The 24,966-nt window shown below is 46.8% G+C and overlaps 1 protein-coding gene across 1 annotated transcript in view; it reads right to left on the reverse strand.

Moving 5' to 3' along the window:
- Positions 1–24,966, reverse strand: part of LOC119436208 (N-acetylgalactosamine-6-sulfatase-like) — a 39,091-nt gene that overhangs the window by 6,231 nt on the left and 7,894 nt on the right. Inside the window, exons 5-10 of the mRNA XM_037702992.2 lie at positions 19,599–19,665; positions 19,217–19,344; positions 16,301–16,437; positions 13,807–13,910; positions 11,750–11,892; positions 4,963–5,065 (exon numbers count right to left, since the gene is read on the reverse strand). Coding sequence (XP_037558920.1) covers positions 4,963–5,065; positions 11,750–11,892; positions 13,807–13,910; positions 16,301–16,437; positions 19,217–19,344; positions 19,599–19,665 — 682 coding nt within the window. The remainder of the gene's footprint in view (positions 1–4,962; positions 5,066–11,749; positions 11,893–13,806; positions 13,911–16,300; positions 16,438–19,216; positions 19,345–19,598; positions 19,666–24,966) is intronic.

Genomic DNA, 24,966 nt, shown 5'->3' on the forward strand with positions numbered 1-24,966 from the left:
AAGCCGCACGTATATCCGCGATCCGCTTTCTTTTTTTGTGCGTGTGTGTACGTGAAAGTACAAGCATGGCCCTCTGTGATGGCACAATTAGTTTTTGCGGGGTTCAGGCCTATTAAAGGAATAGACGATTACTTTCACGGTGCAGCGTTAACCAGCGGAGACAAGCTCTACGCTGCTTCGCATGTTGCCTGTGTGAAAGAAGTGGACGGCGTGGACGTTCACGCGAAGTGCCGTTCGCAACAAGGAAAGCAAGTATACGACGTCATCCTTCACATGAGTAAACCTTACTGTTATACTAAAATTGAAGTCACTAAACTGGCACCCTGAAAACGTTGTAGTTGACCGATTTTTAATCGACGCCTCACTGTTGGCAATGCATGCCTCATTTCGCTCCGGCGCGTTGTACGCCGCGGCCTATCATTTGATGCCCCTGTCACACTGTTACTTTAGATTGTCATACAGCTCGATCTGGACCGCGTGCAGCTACACGCTCACTCGTAGGCTGTCGTCAGCACAGTCATGTCGAGTGAGCTAAACGATTCGGATTGTTGGATCGTGTGGCAGTGACCATGCTATCCTCGTTGACTCGTTTGGGATCCAGTCGGAGCCACCTGCTGCGCTGATAAACGAGATTTATTAACTAGGCGATCTTAATTTACATGACGCGAATGTTCGTTTTTCATCATGTACAATGATCGAGGCTCATTAGGCCCCTTTCACAAGATACGATTTCGCTTGCGAATTCCTTTCCTTGCATACGCGCTTTGCTTTTACAATGATACACCGCAAATGTATATCACAAGAAAAATCGCACCATGTGAAACCGCGCCTCTCAAGCGCCAGCGGCCGAAACGAGGATCGTCGAGTTAGTGCTCGCCAGCACAAAATAGGCTTCCTTGGCATAAAATATTGCTCATCGCACATGCCAGTGCTATGCTGATCATACCGAATGCTAAGACAACGGCAAGCAGTCGTCAAATCAGCAAAGTCGTGACAAATTTCATTTAAATGTTCAGCAGCTGGCCATGGCCGCTCGCTTCGCACAACGAGCTGTGAAACGCGCATGTGTAGCACGCTTTACAGAACAAAACCTTCTCACAAATATAAAAAAAGCTGACTTACTTTACTCTCATCTAAGCTGCGATCCATTTCTTTCGCCGTTCGATCTCATTAGACTTGCCAGGAAATTATCCCGGGCTGGCCTTCGTGGTTGTAACAGCCCTTTACGCAGCAGTATCGCCGGTTCCACTTGCCTTTTTTTTTTTTTTTTCACCTCTGACGCTTGCCGATGAAGCGCATGCCATTGTACTGTCGCAAGACGTATAAAAAAATAAGGAGGCTGGTGAACAAAGCAAAACGGCTTCAACCGTGGCCGAGACGAAATGTAGCGCGCGGAAAAGAATACTCATCGAGCCGGCCGAGCTGCGGCGCCCACTTCCCAACACTGTTGCGTCGCTGCGCCAGATGGCGCCAGAGCAGCCGCAAACTCGACTGTACGGAGCCTATGCCGCGCGCGTTCGGTGCGAAGGCGGGGAAAACGCATTCGCCGTCGACGAAAACAGTTGTGCGCGTTGTTTGTGTGACCGCACACAACCGCTGTCGAAACGCTGGCTACGTGACGGAACGGCTAAACGCCGTTGTCGACACTGTTAGGGGAGAGGAGGGCGAGAGCCCAGAGAGAGTCGACGGCAAAGGCCGGCAGGGCTGCGCGCATGTGATGCAATGGGAGAGCGGGCACGCACAGTCAATGCCTTCCTCGCCCACCGCTCCCCTTCCACTGGGAAGTCGCGTTTGCTCTCCGCCGTGCATTCGCTCCCCGTGAAAGCGCGCGTCCCTCACCCTCACGCGCTTTCACTCGCACATATAGCATACAGCCAATGAGAGTTCTTTTCTATTGCCGGACGCGACCATCGAAGAGTGAGCCCTTAACAGGTTCGCTGTAAAATGGCAAGTACGTTTGATACTCATGCATAGACGTCCCATTTTGATCCATACAAAATGAAAGACGGCTGCACACTGACATACGTCACACACAACCTCTTCCAAGGAACGATGGCAGCAGTAGCTCAAGTCACATAATTCTCGTTGCGCGTAACATTGTGCGATAGCATGCGTCAGGGCCCGTATTCACAAAAAAGCTCTTGCGCTAGAATTGTCCGTAAGAGAAAGTACCAGCCTGTCCTGATACTAGACATATTATTAGTGAAGGCGGCCGGCCAATAGTAAAAAGCATTTACGAACTAAAAGCTTTGTCAATTCGGACCCAGCTTTTCTTTGAACAGCGGAGCTTTGTTGAAGCCGGCCGTAAGTCCGTAACACGTCGAAAAAAATCTCGCTGAGCGATGAGTCACCGGGGTTGCCTAGCAACCACCTCGCGGAGCGGCGTGTGCTTCGCCTCCTCTCCGTGCCGTGCCCATGTTGCCTTCACATGGGACGTTAAGGAGAGGGAAGGAGAGCATTCGCGCGGCGCCGTCCGCGTTTCCCCGTTTCCCCACGTTCGCTCCGAACGCGCGCGGTGTCCGTGACTGCAGCAGGCGCCTCTGGCGGCGGCTCGGCAGGTTTCGACCAGCCACGCCCCGGCAAGTGTGGAGACGCAGCTTGGCCGTGACGTCATCCGGGAGATAAAGCTCGAAGCCGCCGCGATGGCGACAGAACTCTCGTTGACTTGAGTACATGTAGCCTTGACATGGGATGACCGAAGAAGATCCGGACACCCGAAGAAGCCGCTTAGCTTGAAGCGCGTTGGCGGCGAGTCGATTCTCAGAAGTGAAAATCTGCGCGTCGGCGGCGAGTCGATTCAGAATACCGTGCTTACAGCACTTAGCATTTCCTAGCAACACTTAGCTAAGCCTAGTAAAACCTGGAAGACGCTAGGTCGATCACCAGGCTCCGCTGTTTACTCCAGACATGCACCACTAGTGCAAGCTGCCCACGTTTTTCTTTTTTTTTTTTTTTTTTGCACAACGACATAAGAGCGGGTGAACTGTGTGCATGCGCGGTGTGCGTGTGTGTCGTTTCTCTTCATTTGAATACAGGCGCCTATTTCAATCTGGCACACGTATAAATTTTCTGTACCAATAGCACTAGCACCCTCATTCCGCAACAGAAAGCCGCTATTTCACCGAGTAGTGAAGAAATTAGTAATTAAAAACACAAACGTGCGTTACGTAACGCATTTTTTATCAGAAAATACAGAGTTGCAATACACTGACACAGGAGGAGCGAGAACAACACAAACGCCAACTATAGACTGAAAGGTCGCGCATAGCGGATGAAAAGCTATGCTCGAGCTATAGCTATAGGAAAGGCAGCGCCAACTCGTCGATCATGGACGCGCAAAGGACGCGCGCGTGAGAGATAACAGTTTAAGCATGACAATTCCTCTTCATGCAAGGTAACCGAGGGCTGACTTATGTATACGCACGTATTATACCGCTATTAATAATCTGCCACGCCACGTCCATAAGGCGCACTTCATTCCTATACAGGGTCATAAACTTAAGTTTTAGACAACGTAATTCTAGTCATTGAACTGGATTATTCAGAGAGGCGGACATTACTTGCACGAGAAATCGAAACACATATTCAACTAATTAGCAAAAGTCCACTAATTGTCTTTTGAATTAATTACTTTACTGCAAATATTGCAATTTACGAATTTTAGCCGGTGAGTTTGAAAGGCGTGTCCAATTGGAATGAATTTACAGAATGACACCAGTTTGTACATATGAGCCAAGGTAAAAAATATACATGGTAGCGAAGCTTCCATAGAAGCCCATACGTTTAAAACATGGTGGTTCATCGGCCGTTCATGGGGCTCAGCGCCATCTATGGGAGGAGGGAACACTTCCGGCGGAAGAAAAATAATTTGACGTCATATCCGTAAAAATGAAGTGAGGTCATTTTGTTCTCAAAGGCGCGAAATTTGTTTTCGGAGACTTGCAATTAGAGCTGTATATACAAATTCCCCGCCTTTCGACTTGATTGGCGTTTCGAGCTTTCAGTGCGGAAAGCGATGCAGGAAAAGTTCAGCCGTACGGGTGTCGAAATCGCATCGCTGCACAGAACATACTTTGTTTGGAGGCTGACGAACGCTTTCTGCGCAGAGTGCTCGTCCTTTCGTCGGACGCCAAGCCCGTCGACCAGCGCTGTCCCACGAAAACAACTAAAGTTTCTAAAAATTCGCGATTTCTAAAAATTCCATAAAACTTAAAAATGAGTCAAATTCTTTGTTAAAGTTTAAGTATTCGTAACATCAATATTATTAATGTCCTAAAACTTTAATTCAAATCTGGGAATTAATTATTCCATGGGTTAGCTATAATAAATGATGTATATGTATACAGGGTGTTTCAGCGAATACTTTCAACCATTTTTAAAAGTTGCCTGTGGCAGACAGCACAATTCTTTTTGAAATGCATAATTTCAAAAAAATTAAATTATGCATTTCAATTTTTTTTGCAAGTAATGTGCGCCTCTTCGAGTAGACCAGCTCATGAACTAGGATTGTGCTATCTGCCACAGGCGACCTTGAAAACATTTTGAAAGTGTTCGCTGAAACAGGCCTCTATAACATACTGCCTGCAAATGAAGCGGCACACTTGAAATCTGGACAGTGAATTTAAAGGCTAAACGGTGTTCAACCGGTCAGCGATTGTTTGCGCTCAAATACGCATTATGACATTAAGTACGAAACTGTAATTCAGGTTGAATGAAATACTTCCTGGTTGTAAAAGGTAAGATTGCATCTTAGCCATTTTACGTTGTCTGATATGTCCGTGCCCTTGTGCACGACGAGCCAGACCTTTGTGCTCAATCGTTCTAAAAATGTGCATTGACGAGACAATTTAAGGAATCAGCTTAATTGGAAAAACAGAGCTCGGTAAACCGGTTATGCCGTGTGGCAACTCGTGGGAAAACATGGCCTTGGGAGTAAAACATTACGACCAGAAGAGAACCTACCTGCTGAAAATCCTCCCAGAAGTCTGTCCAGCACCAAAAGTGCGCCTTGTACAGGTCGCTCCGAATGGCCATCAGCTCATTGCCACGGTAGTAGAAGATGGGCCTGCGCACAGCGTGAGGGTGCTCGTGAGCGCGCCAGACTTCGATATATGTGCAGGCGTGGTCGGAGACCAACGATCTCTTGACCTCCATACACCACACAGATGATCGAAATAGATCGGACAGCAATGCGACGGAAGTTAAAAAAAATTACAGTTTTGCTGTAAAGCGAAGTAGTGACGCGATAGCTGACCAAATATAGTGCGCACTGAGCCACTGTTTCGTTCTGTGTTTTGTTGGAGTGAGCATTCGCAGGAAGAGGGGAGGTTGGAGGTGCGAGCGTGCAATCTCCTTTCGAGAAGTAAAAGAAGTTCTAATCGTATTCGTTCGTGGAAGTTGCGCCTCCCGGTGGTGAAGTGGAAAGACTCGGCTTTTCTTTCTCCTCTTACCTATCCGGACTTAGCCACTGGTCTCCACTAAAACAACCCTTTAGCTTCATACTGCTGGGTTCGTTCGGCTTTTCTCAAATTCATATTTCGGATGCCCCGTTAATAAGCCCTACGCTATTTTTGAAGAAAACAAGACGACGAGAGTGTCATTCAGTAAAACAAGCCGAGCGCTATAGGAGAAGCCTAATGAAGACGAAGTAGACGTGCTCAATAATTGTCATTACAGGTAGAAGAAGAAAACTTAACTTAGGACCGCCTCCTCAACTGTGAAGGTGGCTTAATTGCTATATAGAACACGAAGAAGGCGCGGACGCCAGCTCTATCCAGTACACAGATGTTGAGCGGGCGTTAGCCAATCATGGAAGCTGCTGGCGCGATCGCGCTCTCCAGAATCGGTAGCCTCCACTGGTATATAGAATAGGCAGAGTAGCTAAGACCTTGACTGCTGCACTGCCAATGTGTTGGTCGTAAGTTCGAATCATCTCGGCACAATGATAACCTTTCTTTCTTTTTAATTTTCTCGCAAGGAAATTTCGAGCCATAAAGCATTTTATTTTATATTAGCATTAGAGCTCTTCGCTCACGCCCTTTCCCGACTAAGCAGAGTTGACATCCGTAAAATCGGCAAGGATTAGTTTATCATGCCCTTGAATTTAACCGCGTTCAAAAGTTATCAAATGCGCCAATAACATTATGCGCCTCCCTTTCTGTCGAACTTGAATTACCCGCATCGAATAATTTTAACTAGAGAGAATCGCCGATGGTTCTATACTTTAAATGCCCTACCCCGGGCTCTCGCTCCGTTCTATTCTTTGCTCATATCTTTTTTTTTTTTTCCACCCGCGTTCCTCCTCTAATACTCTCTTTGGCCACGGGACAGTTCAGCTGCCCGCAATGCTATGAGAGAGGCAGTTACGAAACAGCGACTCCATCTCCCCACCTTTATTATACGGGGTGTTCTATGTTATGGTTAACAGAATTTTTACAGATCACAATTATATTTTTACAATTATATTTCTTGAGTTTGATTACTCTCAGAGGAAGACATTATTTGCAAAGAAAAAAAAGGAAGTGAACGTTTGACTAATTAACAAAATTTTGCAAATGAAATTTTAAACTTATTACTTTACGCCACATATTGCAATTTATGAATTGTAGCTGGTGACATTTAAAGACATATCCAATTGGAACTAATTCTGAGTCTGACAATATAGTTTCGCGATATGCGTTCCCAAAGTTTTCGACAAAATGCATTGGTGTTCCAGTAACGTTTGAGCTTATATATGCATAAAAAGGCGTTTTGTTAAAAAAGTAAGTGCAACAACACTGCATCTCTACGGCAAATTTGACTGCACTTATCTCAAAACTAGTGCTAGTTTCAAAATTCGTCCTACGTGAATGAGCCTTGTAAAATCACTGGCTTTAATTCGTGTATTGCAATGTGCGCGCTAAAGTAATTAGTTTGAAAGTTAATTAGTGAACGTTTATTAATAGGTAAATTATGACTATTGATTTCCAGTGTAAGTAATGTATACCTCTTCGAGTGTCCCAGTTCAATAGGTAGACTTGTGCTAAATGCCACAGGCAATTTTTTTTTAATTCTGTTAACGTTAAAATAGAACACCCGGTATATCTTTTGCACTAGCTGTCCCCTCTGAAAACACTTCACTTGTGTGCAACTCCTTCCTTCCTTCCTTCCTTCCTTCCTTCCTTCCTTCCTTCCTTCCTTCCTTCCTTCCTTCCTTCCTTCCTTCCTTCCTTCTTTCCTTCCTTCCTTCCTTCCTTCCTTCCTTCCTTTCTTCTTTCCTTCCTTCCTTCCTTCTTTCCTTCCTTCCTTCCTTCCTTCCTTCTTTCCTTCCTTCCTTCCTTCCTTCCTTCCTTTCTTCTTTCCTTCCTTCCTTCCTTCCTTCCTTCTTTCTTTCCTTCCTTCCTTCCTTCTTTCCTTCCTTCCTTTCTTCCTTCCTTCCTTCTTTCCTTCCTTCCTTCCTTCCTTCCTTCCTTCTTTCCTTCCTTCCTTCCTTCCTTCCTTACTTGTCCTCGTCTGTTTAGTGCTTTACTGACATATTTGGGATACCCAAATGAAGTCTCAATACTTTGTTTTATTCGGTTTATTTCACCACATCAGTATATAATGAAATGCCCCCGTGTCGTGAAGATAACAGTAAGAAAACTGCATTTTGACAGCTCGACTAGCCCCGCCACCTGCAGGTAACAAAGACAGCAACGAAACAGACGGTGCAGAAGGATTCTTGTAGTAGACTTAACATAGAATACGCATAAATTAATTATTTTTTACCAGAAAGCAGGAAAAGAAACATCAGGAAACACATTCAAGACATCATTTCTAATATTATTGCGCCTAGGGCTGCATAACACACTAGAAGAGATAGCTGAGGCTCAAGAGGTGGCCCACCAGGAGAGACTAATGAGTGACACGACCTGGGAGGGCGCTACTTGAAGTAATAGCTGTAGAAAGTAACAACCAAACCAACAAAGGAGAATTATTAACAGAATTGCAAGCGGGACTACGAGAAAAAAAATTAAGACGACCCCGTTCCCTAGGAACATGCACCCGACGCATAACCTCGAGAGACGGAAGGCAAGGGCCAAGGCACTCCTTCAAGACGTATATCAACATAAGCAGCAGGCGGTGTTGACGCTGCATGGGTTAAAAATAAGGATGCGTATACCTCCGTTGTTGTAGACACTCAAGGTAACATACGGGATGCCATCACCGTCTATACTAAGGACCCAACAGTAGCAGAACAAGTAGCCATCGCCTTAGCCATCCGGGCAAATCGGTGGACATATATTTACAGCGACTCTAGAACAGCCATACGCAACTTTACTAACGGATATGTGACACAGATAGCAACCAGGTTACTAGACAAGGTCAACAGTGAGAGGATCGAAATCCGCTGGTTTCCTGCACATCTGGGGGTGGTGTACGGAACTCGGAGAAACCTCAATGAGGTGGCAAATGAAGCAGCACTAGGACTTTCTAGTCGTGCTCTTCAAGGCTGAGCAACTTACACTTAAACCGTGGAACACAGGGATCGATTATTAACATATAACGAAATCACGATGCATTATTATTTAAGCAGACGGGAATATCCAATGCCACACGGTAAGCTTTGCAGAGCCCAAGCGGTCACATGAGGTTTGCTACAGACAAGGATCGACATACCCAAGTCCAGATTTTATTAACAGGATCTATCCGGAGAGGGAAATTCAGACCAATTGTAATAAGTGCAATGGCATCATTACTCTTGACCACATGCTTTGGCAGTGCCCCGCGGTCTTCACAGACTGTGACAAGGAACAAGAATGGTGGCGGGAAATGCTACACAGTGAATCACTCTCTGACCAATTACGGGCAGTCCAGAAGGCCCGCGATGTGGCTAAAGGGCTCGGCCTGACAGTTCCAACGTGGGAGCGGCCCGCGTCAACCTAGGGCTGACCTTCAGGACTCAATAAAGTTCTTCATACCATACCATACCATTTCTAATATAGATTTCTTGGATAAGCGATGCAAGCTGTCATCCATTAGTTTAAACCTATACTTAGTGTATGCTGGGCAGACAATAATGCAACAGTTGTAAACCATAATTAGTACGTGGCCCTGGAATAAACCAATCTTCTATATGTTTTGTTATGCGAGAGATGGAATTAATTGTTAGTTTGTTAAAGTGCGTATGTGGCGACTATGTGGCAGTCTGGGCACGTTGGTATTCCATTTTTTAAAACTGTACAAGCGCACAGATAACACGATAAAAAAAAAGGCACACACACACATAGCCTATGTGCGTGTGTTTAGCATGAGACACTCTTCACCAGAGGAGGCAGAGATGGCGGCGATTGCCCTGGCAATCACAAACCCATCAACCAGAACAATCATCACCGATTCTAAAACTGAAATCAAAGCCTATGACACTGGTAAGGTGTCCAAAGAGGCCGGCAAAGTTGTGCAAGCAGGCAAGGAGAACGTACCCAACGACCTGATTAGAATAATATGGGCGCCCGCTCATAGTGGACTCACAGGGAACAAGATCGCCAACGAGGTCGCCCGAGGACTCACACACCGGGCCCCAGCGCAGGCAGACTACTCCCTGTCCAAAAAGCGACACCTAACCACATACAGACAAATTCTAGAACACTATGGAATGTGCAGGAGAACCCTCCCTCCTCCCCATAGATCTCTCAAAAAGAAGGAAAAAGTAATCTGGCGAAAACTGCAGACGGCTACCTTGTCAAACCCGTATATCCTACACAAATGGCATCCTGAGGTGCACTCTTCCAAATGCAAAAACTGTGAAAGCATAGTGACCCTAAATCACATGCTCTGGGCTTGCCCAGCGCTCTTAGCGTTTCATCGCTAAAATCAAAATTAGATTTGTTGCCTCTTGTCTCTCGTCGTCGCATCTCTCGCCTATGCCTCTATCACAGGTTTTTTTTTTTTTTTTTTAATTCCATACCTCGTGACAGCGAGCTGATCCAGCTCGCTCATCGTGTTCGTCGAACAGGCCATCCGAATTCGGTAATCCCGCCACGAGCCCGCACCACTACGTTCCTGTAGTCATTCTTCGTGCGAACTGCCCGAGACTGGAATGGCCTTCCTAGACAAACTGCACTCATCCGCGATACAGCTCGCTTTAGATCTACCATCGAGTGTTGTGACTCATTTTTGTAATGTCATCATCATCATTTCCGCCTTCTCCGTGTCCACCCCTCATGTAATGTCCTGTTGGGACCTTTGAGGTATAAATAAATAAATAAATAAATAAATAAATAAATAAATAAATAAATAAATAAATAAATAAATAAATAAATAAATAAATAAATAAACGGTCTACATGGGAACAAAGAGTTATGGGAAGCCTCCCTCCATAGCCAGGAAGAACAAGCCCAAAACAAGTCATCAGTCAAGCCCAGGCCGCCGCCGGAAGCCAACTGATTCCGGCCGACGTCTAAGGGGGGGGGGGGGGGGGGGGGGGGGGTAGACGGTGAAAGGGGGAGCTGCGTCTCACCCCGATCACCACGCCGATCACCCATACTCTCTGACGGGTGCAAATAAAGTGCTTTCTCTCTCTCTCGTCCGTGTTTGCCATGCGCTTGTACAGTTCTTAAAAAGAGGCGACTATACTGAAATGTATCGGATACAAATGCTGCAGGTGGTATACACATCAGGAATCGCAATTTTTATAGCTTTAAATTTAACAAACCTTTCGGACGTGTGCGCGCTGTACGATAGGCCCGCAGTTGAAGGCGACACTTTTTTTGCAATGCGACCAATTTGTTCGATGACTTCTTAGTGCCAGTAGCCCAAACCAAAAAGCCGCAATGCAAGTGAGGGGAGAAAAGAGCATTGTACAATGTATAGGCTTTCGCGGCTGCAGTATAGTAAGCGCTGACACTCCGGCTTCAGATACTAAATGACATCCGTACACGTACTCACTGGGATTATGTTATGGTATTATCAAGAACAGCCCAAAGGGGGCATATTCTACCTGAACTTATTTTGCCGTATATATAAAGAAAATGCTCGCTCCAGAAGCTCGGGGTTTTAGTTTCCAGATAGATGAGGCAAATGTGGCTCTAATTTTGACTGAAAGTCATCACGTCTGCAACTTGTGTCTTTCATCATACCTTGCGTATTTTCTGACAATAAATCATTTTAAAAACCTTACTTGATGAAAAAAAATAAGAAAGGGATATCTTGATGAACATTGAAATTATTTGCGCGCGCATGTGTGAAACACCAAGAATGAATCTGACATTGCCACGTGGCATCATTTGTTGTCTTTTCGCCCGCTATACTGACGTCGTAAACGCGAGACATTGCATCCATCACACACGCGACCGGTGGAAATGTACAATATCCTCTGTTGAGGTCATAATTGTGACTGATGTTCATGGCATTTTTTGTTACATGTCTGCCGTCATATAACGTTATTCGGCGATTTACTATATGCAGAACGACTAAGGCAGTGTTATGGACAAATTGTTTTAGTAGGATTACATTTAACGAAATATGTACAATCGAAGTGCTAATATAGTCAGGCTCGGGTACACGCTTCTTCGAGCTACGCGAGCGTTGCGCCTGCATTGGAAGCGCACTTTTGCCTGCGAAGTCACGCATGTGCCAAGACGGGCTTATTCGCGGCCCGGCGAACGTTTTGGGCCCACTTCGCAAAGGAGCCACGCGACGTAGAGTAAAGAAATTCTGGCGGCCCGGGCACAGCGCCAGGACCGCGGGCACGCAGGGAGCTATAGCCGCCAACGTCCGCGCGGGCGTTCACCTCTCGTTCAGCGGCTCGTCCCGGCCGAGCACGCGGGGCACCAGACTCTGTCCGTCCAGCACGAGGCCCGGTGGTAGCCTGGCGCCAGCCAGCTCGGCGATGGTGGGAAGTATGTCCATGTTGGAGACCGGCCGCCGGCTGATCTGCAACGGGACCCGCAAGCTTCCGAGTGCGCGTTACGAATGGAGCGTGCTTGCAATGGCAGAGTAAAAAATTGTGCTCTCTGAACTCTTGCAAACAGGTTATAAAGTTGACCCTGCCACTTTCCTTGAGCTTTCGAGAGCATAGTAGTCCAGCGAGGCAATTCTAGCACATGTCAGAAGGCGCTGTGACGCTTGCAGTGTCCCGAGGGACCCTTTCAGATCATGTTCCCGACACCACCAAGTTTTACCATGCTGTCGAATTCGCTATCATCTCTGCTCTGACTGGCTCAAAGGGTCGCTACGTTCCCTCTGATTGGCTATGAATATGCAAACATGGCGGAATTTGAAAATCACTTCTGCTCTTGCAGTATAACTGACGCCACTCACCACGGCCGGACTGAAGAGGCGCGCCGCTCCAGTCCGGCCGTGGTTCAACTGACGTTTTATAATTGGCTAAGCTTTCGAATTAGCTCATTTGTTATTATCCTTGCTAACATAGCGTTTGCTTCCTCCTATATTGTCACGTATATATTCCATTTCATTTCTATATTGGCCATGGCACCATAAGCAGTGAAAATTATTTGAAAAAGAATAAAATATCAAAAACACTCTAGATGCACACGGTAAATAGAAAAAAAATAAAGAAACAGTGGAGGACTCTGTCTGTCCTGCATAATTTGCCCTCCTTGCAATATCTGGAGAATGCCATAGTCCCAGTATAGTCGCGAATAGAGCGTACACGACTCCTAATTGCAGCGTGACGCGCAGTTCTCGCATCTGGCCATAAATATAACAAGTTAAGAACACATGTCAGATGACCTCATCTGGTCATCATGATGAAGATGAAGTGCACCCTATTTTATGTAGAGATGGTATGAAAATAAAAAAACCGCGATAAAGTGGCAATAGACCGGTGAGCGTCGCTACGATTTATCCTAGTCTACACTTGAATGACACACTTAAAGCGTAAACTGACAGCCTCAAATGTAATGTGTTTCTAATAGCGCAGAAGTGCTATGGCTATTGGTCTCTCACCAACTTTTTGTTTAACATCTGGGCCGGTGTTCACAAAAAGCTCTTACACTATAATCATTCGTAAGAGCAAATGCTAGCCAATCCTTATGCTGGACATATTCTTACTGAAGGCAGCCGGCCAATAGCCAAGTGCACTTACGACCGAACAGCTTTGTGAATTCGGCTTCTGGGGCCGAGTTCACAAAGCTTTTTGGTCGCAAGCGTTCTTTGCCATTGGCAGATGGCCTTCACTAATAAGTGCAACATCGCGATTGGCTGAAATATGCAGTTTTAGCGTGAGAACGTTTTTGTGAATACGGGTCCTATAAAGGATGTTACGTCACCTCTGACATGTAGTATATGACCCCGTATTCACAATACAATTCGTGTCCTATGAGTAATTCATCGGAATCCGTCGGCCAATCGCAATAGCAATCATATTATGTATTCGCAAGATGGTCAGCTAATAGTCCCTACAAACAAAATACTTTTTTTAACTCGGTCTTTGGGTCAGTGAAGAAAACAAGAAAAACGGCGCACCAGAGGTTGTCTCCCAGTAGCCCTGTACCAATTCCTGTGTCACTAGTACGCTCACCAGGAGAAACCTGGTACAGCTCACCTAAACTTAGGTTTTGCAACCAAATAGTCATAAATTATTGCCAAACCACTAGCATCTGGGTCCGCATTCACAAGGTACCCTCTGTTGTAACTCACTATCCTTCAACACATCTGCCGGTTGGCGAGGCACGCCGCGCGTCGTTTGGTTCGAGCCAGTGACGCACGTGTACAGATGTGAGACCAAAAAGCTTGACCGAGGTTTCGTTATATAGAGTCGCCTTGATTATCTCGCATAGTAATTCCACCGAGCTATCGAGCACAGGCAGACAGCGTTTCACTTACCGTACCGGCAGGAATAGTTCCGGGCCACCAGGCAATGGCTGGTTCTCGGAAGCCTCCCTCGAAAGTAGTCAGCTTACCGCACAGCAGAGGACCGTTGCTGCCGCCTGCGAAGCCAGCACCAACTCACGCGAAGCAACTCGAGAACGCTCACGAATAGGAATCGCACTCAAGATATTGAGTACAGAAGCTGATAATCCTGTACGTGCGCGTGCTTACCAAGGCCTAATACTCTGACTTCGTTTTTTCTCCGCACGAGAGCAGTCTCTTTTACAGGTCCTCCACTTCCGCATTCCGTGCCCCGCTCAGAATTCGCACTCTTACTTTACAAGGAAGCCGCGAACGTACTCTGTAAGTTAAAAGAAACCATCCCCTATTTAGATTTAAGAAACATTGCTATCGAAGTTCTTGTTGAGCACTTCTACCCGAAGCTGCCGAAACACTTGGAGCAATACAACAGATCGGCTGAAAAAACTTGTAGGGCGCTTAAGCTTCGCCTATAACAGTGGAACGCGATAGCATTCAAAGAACCCTGACTGCTTCCCAGCAACTGCAGCTTATGTAACCGTAATGGTTACCTGCAAACGCTGGCGGTGAACGCTATGCACCAAGGCGAGCTTTCTGGATCTTTTTTTTTTCTTTCTCCCCCGCACGGCGGGATCTGCTGTTGCCGTGAATGCGCGGAGTCGAGCGCCATCTGGATGGTGTTGCAAGGAATCGAGCGGGGCGCGCCGCTCTCACAAAGACAGACTTCAAACGGCAGCTGGAAAAGTGGTTTGTGTTTGAGTTTCCCCGTAACCGAATTATGTTTTCACGTATATTCAAATTACAATCCGGCACTATCATGTCTGTAGGTTGTGTGTAAGTCATACTTTACGAATTTTCTGACGCATTTTACTTTCAGAAATTCAATTAGTTCAGAAACGCCTATGCGCCACGCGGAGGGCCTGCGTGGTTCGGGATGATTTTTCTCTGATGCACAACGCTGCCGACACCAACGCCGCATTTTCTGCGACGCGGGGCCCTTAACGCTGTCGCGTTAAAACCAAGCTGCCATTTGATTTTGGCAGAGTTTCTTGATGCTAGAAGAGCATCATCCATGTGGCGTTTCACAGGAGCGTGTCTGCCAATAAGAAAGAGAGCCTTTGTATCTGCTCAGGTCCGTCTGAACCAAAACTTCCCAATCGGTAACACTAAATAAACACCAGAGCACATATTTTATGATTGCCTGTTCCCGGCAGCATTATTTGAGCGAATGGAAAATATCTTCAAGCTGCCGAGAGTGCCATACCAGACTGTGCGATTCTTGAACCCACTGACAAAAGAAGGGGCGCGAACCACTCTGCTCTCTTGATGACTGAGTGTAGCTACGAAGTATGGCGTGCGAGATGCAAAGCATCATACTCAGAAAAGAAGCCAGGCCTCCATGAGGTGCGGGCAAAAATAAGGAAGGAACTTTGGTCCCACTTAGAATGGGACAGAGGTCATTTGGTTACACTTCAAGTCTCGCAAACAGGGTGCCGACCGATGATTATTTTACTCCCAACGACAGGGAAATATCATTGTGGAATTCTGAAGGACCTGATCGCCACTTACAAAGGCACTGGTTGGTGGCACACATGCGGAGCTCTGGCATCGCGAGCCGCACCCGCCGGAGTATGATGGCTCGAACTTTTTTTTTCGTTATCATTTGCCTTATGGCATCAAAAGGAAGCGTTACAGGGAATTGTGAAGCTCTGTCCCTTGCATAAAGTGCAAAAAGGAACGATGTTTTGGGCCAAAGATCCACTTGTGTAAGTCTGGCGGCCGATTAGTGTGGATACCCACACGGCTCTGATGACGTCGACGAGCCGATTGCAGACTAGGGCATGTCCATAGCAAGTGCTGTCGGTCTGCCTCTCGTACTGGCGCAGGACAGTACGGGCATCTAGAAGAGGCGTCGATATATCCCCTCTGCGCGCAGATGGACGGTGTGACAGCCTCACTCACGCGAACTCTTCGGAGCGATACCTCCTCTTGACGGGTGAAGCCACCCGGGAGGTCGCAAACCACACGGAGGTATGAGAGCTCGCATGGTGCGCCGAAGACTTTATTTCTGAATGTCCACTGTTTCAGAGTGTGGAAGCATGAGCAGAGGCAACGGGTGCACGACTACATGTCAAGGGATGGCATGCGGCATCTGCCGCAGTATGAGCGGGAACACTTGATCGACGAATCCAGCAGACTCGAACCGGGCATGGATAAGTCGTCGCACAGCGTTGAAAGTTCATCGCCATACTAACTCGTTCGAAAAATGACCTCCGCCTCAAATCAAAAACAACCGTCACCCTCGTGGTATTCGAGACATTGCTTGTGGCGGTTGTACGGATTATGATGGTCGGCTGAGATTTGAAATCCCGTTAGGGGACAGAGCTTTATGAGCTGTCCTCTCTTCCATCTGACAAAGCAAGGCGCCGCAGTCGGAAAACCCATTCACTCAGTTTGAGAGAGGACTCACCATTCGTCTTGGCGTAGGTGGCCGCCCCGTTGTCTGACGTGAAGAACACGAATGTGTTCTCTGCGACACCCGTGGACTTCAATGCACCCAGGATAGCGCCCACGCCTCGATCCAGCTCGATCACCGCGTCGCCGTAACTGCGTGTGTTCGCGAGACGCGCATCATATTACCACTCACTACACGTATAAATGTTAATATCTTGTTCTGAGGCATTGAGCCATAACACATAATGGGAAACGCGCGTCTGTAGAAGCGTGAACGTTCTATTATGTCAGGTTTTTTACTGTTCATCAAGCCGTCGTGTATAAAGAGATAACGAATTAACGTGGGGATTTTTTGTAGTAGTGAAATTGAGGTTTAGCGAGTGCATGAATTTTCTTTGCTTCTACTGCTATATAAGTTAAGGGTTGGGTCTGTGTTGGTGCGCGAACGCCTATAACGACAAGGACGTGTGGACAGCCCGTCGTGTACGTTTTGTGGCTCCTGTGAGACACTTGACCATCTTGTTTTAGTGTGTCCCGCATTCGTTGCGCAGCGCGCATTGCTAATTAAGGAATATGGACTTATTGGACTGCAATGTGCTACCCTTGACGATTGCCTCTTTCCAAGAGGGTGCGCTTCCCGACGTGACCAGGCCCATAGAGCCCTGCTAACTTTTCTTAAGGACACTGACTTGGCCACCCGTTTATAGACATTATTTGGATTTGTTTTTTTTTTTCTGTCTGTGTCTCCGTCATTTCTTCATTTCCTCTTTTCTTTCCTCATGTTTTCATTTCCTCTATTCCCTCCTCCTGAAAGAGTAGGCAGGCGTTCTGCCCCTCTCGGTGGCAGTTGTCAGCTTGCTCCTCCCTTTCCTTCGTGTCCTTCTGTTATATGTGCACAAACCAAATAATAATAATAATAATAATAATAATAATAATAATAATAATAATAATAATAATAATAATAATAATAATAATAATAATAATAATAATAATAATAATAATAATAATAATGAAAATCCATGCTTGTCATCCCCGTTTTCGCCCCGTCACGCCTGTCACGGCTTCGTGACAAGCACATTCCCCACGCATCTGACCTGTCAATAAAGCAACATCGTTATCTAGAAAAGACAAAGCAACCGTCACCATATGGCTAGGGACCATGTAGAGCAATGATTGACTGGTGCACAAAACCGCGGGTAGCCGGATTCCGTGCACCTTCCCTTTGATCCCGGTGCTTCACTTTTCAGTTGCTGCTGCGCTTCATACGCCTCGCAAGTAGCGGGTAATTTCTGAATTGTCTTTCCATTTACCCTGGGCTAATAAATGTACGCCTTTTGGGTGGTACTTTCTGATTAATCATTACTTTACTAAGCAACAGAATGACAATAACCGTCTACAAAGCCATCATTACGGTGTGCCCCTGACATAAGGAAGCACACCTTACATTGTACTTCCTACGTCCAGCCTTTCTCACTTGTTCTATAGTATAGTACTTGCGCCATACGAGCCGTGTCGGTGGCAGAAGCTGCGAACTGGCGGGAAGCTAGGGAACAGTTCGACCATTTCGATTGGTCGATGATGACTTGCCTGTTTCCCTAGCGAGGGATCTAGGGAAGACGAAGGGTTTTCAATAGGCATCCTCTGTGTGTGATGTGTGCTCCTTCAGAATATTTAGCTTATGCTGCGAGAACGATGTAGCTGCGTGCTACGATGTACCACGCTCTGTACTTCAGCCAGTACGAGTATGCCTTCATGTGTCAACAAGTTTGTCCTATTTCCCCTATGTGAATAAAGCCCCTGTTCGTTCTTCCAACCACCCGACCTCGTACTCATCACCAAGGAAGCAACTTTTGCCAAGAAAGTAAGGACGACGGCGTGGGCGTCCGTGTGGCGCCCCGGTAGCGTAGGCGAGCTATTATACCGTTTTGAGACGCACCGCGGTGGCGTAGGCAACAGCGCGACTCAGTATGTGTTACGCCCGACTCCGAGACTCCGAAAACCAAACCCCGAAGGCACAGAAGAGCGACGAGGCGACACAAGCACCTTCTGTCGTCTTCCCACGCTCCTGTGTCCTGTAAGCTGTTTTCGGCGTGACATTGCTATCGTATGTCAAGCTACGTCGCATGATATATAGGGTACAGGTTGTAAGCTCGTGTAAGCTATTCAGCCTAGCATTCTGTCCAGACGCCAGAATCAAAGATAAGTGGGTTGGCGCCGAGTGATGAAGTCGGCCGTACAATGTTTTCGGAAAATCCTTTAGACGAATCCCTTCTCAGGTTTCTGATCAACACAGTAATTTATTTATTTAGATATGTGCTCATTCCAATGCTGTCAGGTGCTCTCATTTCAGAGTATAGAAGTTGGGCGTTATAGTGTGTCAGAGAAACACTATATAAAAGAGATCACAAATGTGAAGTTAAACGCTCACAAAATATTTCAAAATAAAACAAAAAGGCGGGAAGAATGTTTATTTAATTAAGACCATTAATGTCTGCACACACGCATTCTTTTACATACATAAATTAAATGAAGCAGCAAAAGCCGTTGTGACAATAATATCCATATACGTATACGGTGTGATCATTTTAAAGTTTACCGATATTTTTCAAGATAGCTTTTTACGGCGAAATTGATGGCGCATCACCCTGTCATTCTGGAAATTCATTCCAAGTGGATACGCCTTGCAAACACACCGGCGTGCAATATGTGCAGTCAAGTGATTAATTGCGAAGTTATTAGTGTATTTGTTAATTAGTTGAATATGTGTTTCGACTTCTCCTGCAAGTAATTAATGTCTGCTTCTCTGAATAATCCAGCTCAAGGACTAAAATTATGTTATCTGCAACAGGCGATATTTAAAAATTGCGGAAGACCTAGAAACGATCACCCCGTATTATATCCCCACCCGAGGAAGGCATCGTCGGGCACTCACGCTCCACGAACGCTTCGGCCCCTGACCGCCTCGGATGAGTAGACGGGCAGGTGCGTGGAGTCCGGCGCCCAATACAGGAAGAAAGGTTGGCGGCGTGCCGCTTGCCGCCTGATGAACGACACGGCCTCCTGGGTATGAGGACGGAATCGGGAAGCGTGCTGGTTCTCTTTGCCGCTCAGTCAGACAATACAAGTCAGACAAGAAGGAAGTGCATCGAATAAACAAAATGTTCTTCGCATTGCGTACATTATAATGCACGTTGAAGAGATAGCACTAGACCAATAGCGACATGTAGGTCTTGTGACCAAGCAACCATTCGACCAGAACTGATACTTCGAAATTTAATTGTATCGTATTCCAGGAATGTTCATCGTATACATACCTCGGTGTACAGAACTGTAATGTTGGACGTCGCCGTCTTCACGTTAATTTCGAAGTCCTCGTAGTACCTGAAATGTCAGGGTTATATCCATCAGCTTCAATTTGCAATGGTATGCGGAGCTCTGCATATAGGCACGGCAGCGGACCACGCATTCGGGGAATGACAAATCAATCGATAAAAACCCAAACAAGTTCTGCGGAAGTCTGCAGCGCATGAATTTCCCCACAAGTCAGTTGTATGTTCCACTGTTTTGACCGCTCTTCGCATAGCTATGTCAATTTGATTGATTGATTGATTGATTGATTTCAACGTCTCAAAGCGAGACAGTGGCTATGACCGTAGTGGAGGGCTCCGAGTTTACAACCTGAAGCTTTTTATTAAAACATGCACCCAAAGCACCGTTGACGAGCGTTTCTGCATTCCACTCCCGTCGGAATGCGGCGGCAGCGGCCGGCAATCGAGCCACAGCAGCGGGTCGTTGACAATCAAGTATTTTGGCATACTTCTCCAGACAGTGCACCCAGGATCTCCGCCAGGGGGGCGGGGGGGGGGGGGAGCAAGCACTTTGCATAATATGCAATTTCCTTGCTTTAACCAGAGGAATGCAACAGCAAATAAAATGCCTAATCATTATAATAAGAATGACACCAAGGATGATGACGATGTTTATTTCTTCAGCGTTTTACTCAAAGTAATTTAAGAGTGAATGAATAAATACAAGACAGTGATAGAGTATTTTCTGGTAATCAGGAAAATTCGACCTTAAGTCACCTCCTGAATTGTAATGACAATGTGAACAGAGCACTGAAGGTACACGTTGGACTGGTGGGGCTGAACGCGTGGGGGGGGGGGGGAGGGGGGGGGGAGGAGGAGATGTTAACTCGGCCGCAGGGGGGAGGGGGGGTAACAACCCCCCCCCCCTCGTCGGTGCGCTACTGGCTCCAGATCTGAGCGACTGCCCCGATCTGGCCGTGGTTCCAGGATATCGGTGTCATGAATAATATTCTTTTTCTTGACCGCGAAAGCTTGGTTTCTGATTAACTCTCACGGACTTCCCTTTGAGCAGCCTGCCGCGATTTGGTCAATGGTATAAACTCAATTCGCACATCGACTAGAATCACCAAGTTCTAGCATATTTCACCACTTAGGATCGGCACCAACTTCTCAAATATGGCAGGAAGCAAACTCATTCACTCACCGTGCATTTAGCACTATGTTAAGGGAAGATACAGAGAAATCTCACGTTATGTAATAATGTTTACTTCTTGCAAAAGAAAGCTATACGACTAATCGAAGGAGTACCACACAGGGTTCATACGGCACCTCTTTTCAAAAAACATGAAATACTATAACCATTACAAACGGCATGAAAAAAAAGTTGGCGATAGTCATTTACAATCAGGCAAAATATAATCCTGCAGATTTTTTTCAGAGGCATCTTGCGAAAAACCACTGCCACAACCTACATTTGATCTTAGCCAAAAGGCCGAGAAGCGATGAGCCACAAACTACGTCATAAGATTTATAGGAAAGAAAAACCACGCACAAATTACGGAACTGAGAAACTGAGCTATCAGATTCCGCATTTTAAACCAGCACCCTTTTGTGTGATCCTCAATCAATGTCAAGCTACCCTGATTGAGGAGATCGGTTCATACCGTGCTTTTAAAAGCAAGGTACATTCATATTTATTATCCTTACCGCATGTTCCTTGAAATCGGCTACCATGACTGTGATATATTGAGCACAGTCTTAACTATTGTTCTACAACCAACTGGCAGCTCGCATGGTTGTGCGCTGTGCCACAAAATGGCCAATTTAATAGCAATGTCAGTCGAGAGGCTATTCAGAAGGAATAGTGTCCGGATTACTCTCTGCTTTGAAGCATCAGTTACTATTTTCTTTCTTTCTTGCTCTTAAATGCGCTTTCAAGAGTTTCAGTACAGGCGCTGATATCAATGAACTCCATTGCGGTATAGCTATATAGGCGCTGGTACTCAACGATTAATGCACCGAACTGCTACTAGCAGAGCCCAAGTGGCGCAACTTGAGGGCGTGCTCGTTTTGGTATATGGTCTCTGGTAGAGACTTGAGTTCTTTTCACAATTTTCACCCATTGTATCGCATTTGTTTATACGTGCAGATAAGGCTTTATTTTTAGAATAAATTCTCGCCAATCATCAACGACAGTTTCGTCGCCCCAAAACATTCGCACTCCAGCTATCCAACGGTGACACATGCACAGAAATTTTGGACATTCTCCCTCCGGCAATCTGTTGAACTTCACCGCAATACATCAGGGTAACTCAATGGGCATCATTAAAAAAATTTTTCGAAACGTTTCAACAACTTTCAATCGGCAATGTCGAGAGGGTACTTCCTTCTTACATGCGCATTTACGGCACCTAGTCAGCACTTAATTAGTGCTGCGTTATAGGAGTGTTTTAATGCGAGAGCATTACTTAGCTCGTTGTGCGGCGACGCCGTCATTATAAAGCCGTGGCAGAAAGCCGGCACACAAATTGCGTCATCTTCATCCAACTAAAAAGAAAAAGTGGCCACGCGATGCGTGCTGATCTCAACTTAAGACTCGCCTCTCCAATAGATGCAATCACCACTTCGCGAGGCACCGGAATCGACGTGGCGCTCGAGAACATGCCACGCACAGTGCACGAAGTAAGGTACGCATCAACGTACTACTCCGATCACAAGGCCATGCTACTGTCGATCAACTCCCGGAGTACGCCTACGAACCCGATGAAGAAATGTCAACATCATGATACCGCTCGGAAAAGTATATACTGTCATCACTCGGCAAAGTGGTGCCATCGTGCTGAAATTTGTTGTCATTGAGAAAGAACACTCAACGCAATGTATGTGAAAAAACTACTGTAATGAGAACTCCGCGAATAAACCCACAGCTGAGAGATCGCCATGTGGCCGATTTGTCATCTTGCGTTGTTGCGACCTCGTAAGCAGCAACATTACACTCGAAACATAACAGAGCAGCACTAAACTAGGCGACTTAACTCAGAGACACACTCAGCGACAAGTAATGCTCTCGCATTTACACATCATAAGAATTGTTTAGGTGCCCCCACAATTTTATTGCGATAGCCATTATATGGACACTTCAACCGGATTTCTGCCGTCGGCGTCGCCGTCGCCGTGAGGTTCCCTATAGATAAAACCTTCGCCGCGCGCCGTATGCCCGAGCGGAAGCGTGCGGAAACGCGCGCGCTATCACGGAGAGCGAACGCACTCAATCTCCCACGCGCAAGCGAGGAAGCGGGAAGCCAGGGCCGGAGGGAGCGGGGGGGGGGGGGGGGGGGGGCTCACTTCAACTCTGCCAACAACCGCGCTCGTCGCTCGCCCGCACCGTCTCTTATCTCCACACGGCTCTGACCTTTATGCGCCGTGCATTCGCCGCTCAGTTTCCGTTGAAGCGATAGACCGCACGCACGTACCTTCGCCCGCTGCGGCGTATGCGCTTACTGCCAGCGCTTTGACAGTCCTTGTCTGCAGTCATTCAGTGTGATCTATTCATGTTGTTTGTGCGCGCTCACACCACGCTTGTTCATTCAGTTAGTAATAGTCGGGCCACATTTTCCAACGCACGCTACACATGCAGCGCTACAGGTGTGTCCCTTCGCACGCGCTGCCCACGGGAAGCGCTTCTCATCAACACCACCGTTTCACACGCGCCTTCTCGTGGTCATCGAGTCTCTCTTCATGTCGGTCTACTTACGCCGCAGCACACCTGCTTACTTAATCAGCTCATGTTTACTACAATTCATATTGCTACCAAAGCCGCCTCACCTTACTTCGTATGACATTGCTGTGTTGCTATCGCATTCATTGCTTCGCCCTTAGGGCGAAACTGCGACATTTTTTTTTTTGTCAGGATCAAAACATTACTATGACGCAGCACTAAATGCCGCAGAAGCACCGTAAATGTGCATGTTATTGGAATAAATTACTCTCTCGACGTTGCTAAAATACTTGTTGGAACTCTGCAAGTGTAATTTTATTGCGATAGCAATTATATGGACACTCCAGGCGCATTTCTGCCGTCGCCATCGTCGTCGACGGGAGGTTCCGTATAAAGTCCACTCGCACGTATGCTGTATGTGCGAGTGAAAGCATGCGACGGTGAGTCGGCAATCGCGGCGCGCGCACGCAAGGGCTGGAAGCGGGAAGGAAGTGCGCAGTCTTCCAGTCGCGCACAACGCTCCTGAGGAAGGGTACTGAGGTGAAGGGGCCGCGCTTTACTGCGGCCGCGTACTCCCGCCGGGCCGGAAGGCTCTAGGGGGGAGGGAGGGGGGGGGGGAGTTCTGCGCCACGAGCGCCCGCACGCACGGTTGTATCTTGAAAGCCATCTCCGGCGGGGGCAGAATCCGCCCTCCCTGAGTTTTCGCGTCTCAGATCGCGTTTATGCGAGCGCCGGCACGAAGCTCTATTCGCTCGCTGCTGCTGGCGCGTAGACTCACTCCTGCGTTTTGGCAGCGAGTTTCCGCGGTCATCGAGTGAGATTCGTTCGTATTTGCTTGTGCACGCGTGACATCATGCTTGTTCATTTAGTTAGTGTCCCTATGTTTACAAGTTTACACGGCCGATAATACTACTATCCTTACTTTGTATAGCTGTCCACTAATTTGCTATCGCACTCGATGCTTCGCCTTTCGGGCGAAACTGCGACTTCTTTGAAAATGCTACAAAGTTATCGAGTAATGCTGGTCTATTGCGTGGAAATTGAAAAGATTGCGGGATGGACAATGTACAAAACTGCTCGGCATGGGGACACCACAAGCAGAGCAGCGGAGCCACTGACACGATGGAGCATGCATATAGAGGTGCGGTGATACAATCTATCCTGCTATCTCACATCAAGACGTGTTGGCTGTGCACAGGCGAGGACTCCCCGATGAGTTTCGGACCTAAACATGCTAAGAAGATTTTTTTTTCATCGCTTTCCATCACATTCCAAGTTATGCTTTCATATCATCATCATCAGCCTATATTTATGTCCACTGCAGGACGAAGGCCTTTCCCTGTCATCTCCAATTACCTCTGTCTTGCGCTAGCTGATTCCAACTTGCGCCTGCAAATTTACTAACTTCATCACCCCACCTAGTTTTCTGCCGTCCTCGACTTTTGTGCTTTCTGAGACCGTCCGGTTTGTACGAGTGCCTTTGACTCTGCAGTGCGGTCCCTGCACGTCTCCATACCTTCACCTTCTCTCTTCTTTCTCTTCTCCTTCTCCCTTCATCCAGCGTAGGGTAGCCAAGCGGACTCTTGACTCGTTAACTTCCCTGCCGTCCTTATATCCCTATATATATATATATATATATATATATATATATATATA

Source organism: Dermacentor silvarum, chromosome 1, assembly GCF_013339745.2.
Source record: "Dermacentor silvarum isolate Dsil-2018 chromosome 1, BIME_Dsil_1.4, whole genome shotgun sequence".
NCBI lineage: Eukaryota > Metazoa > Arthropoda > Arachnida > Ixodida > Ixodidae > Dermacentor > Dermacentor silvarum.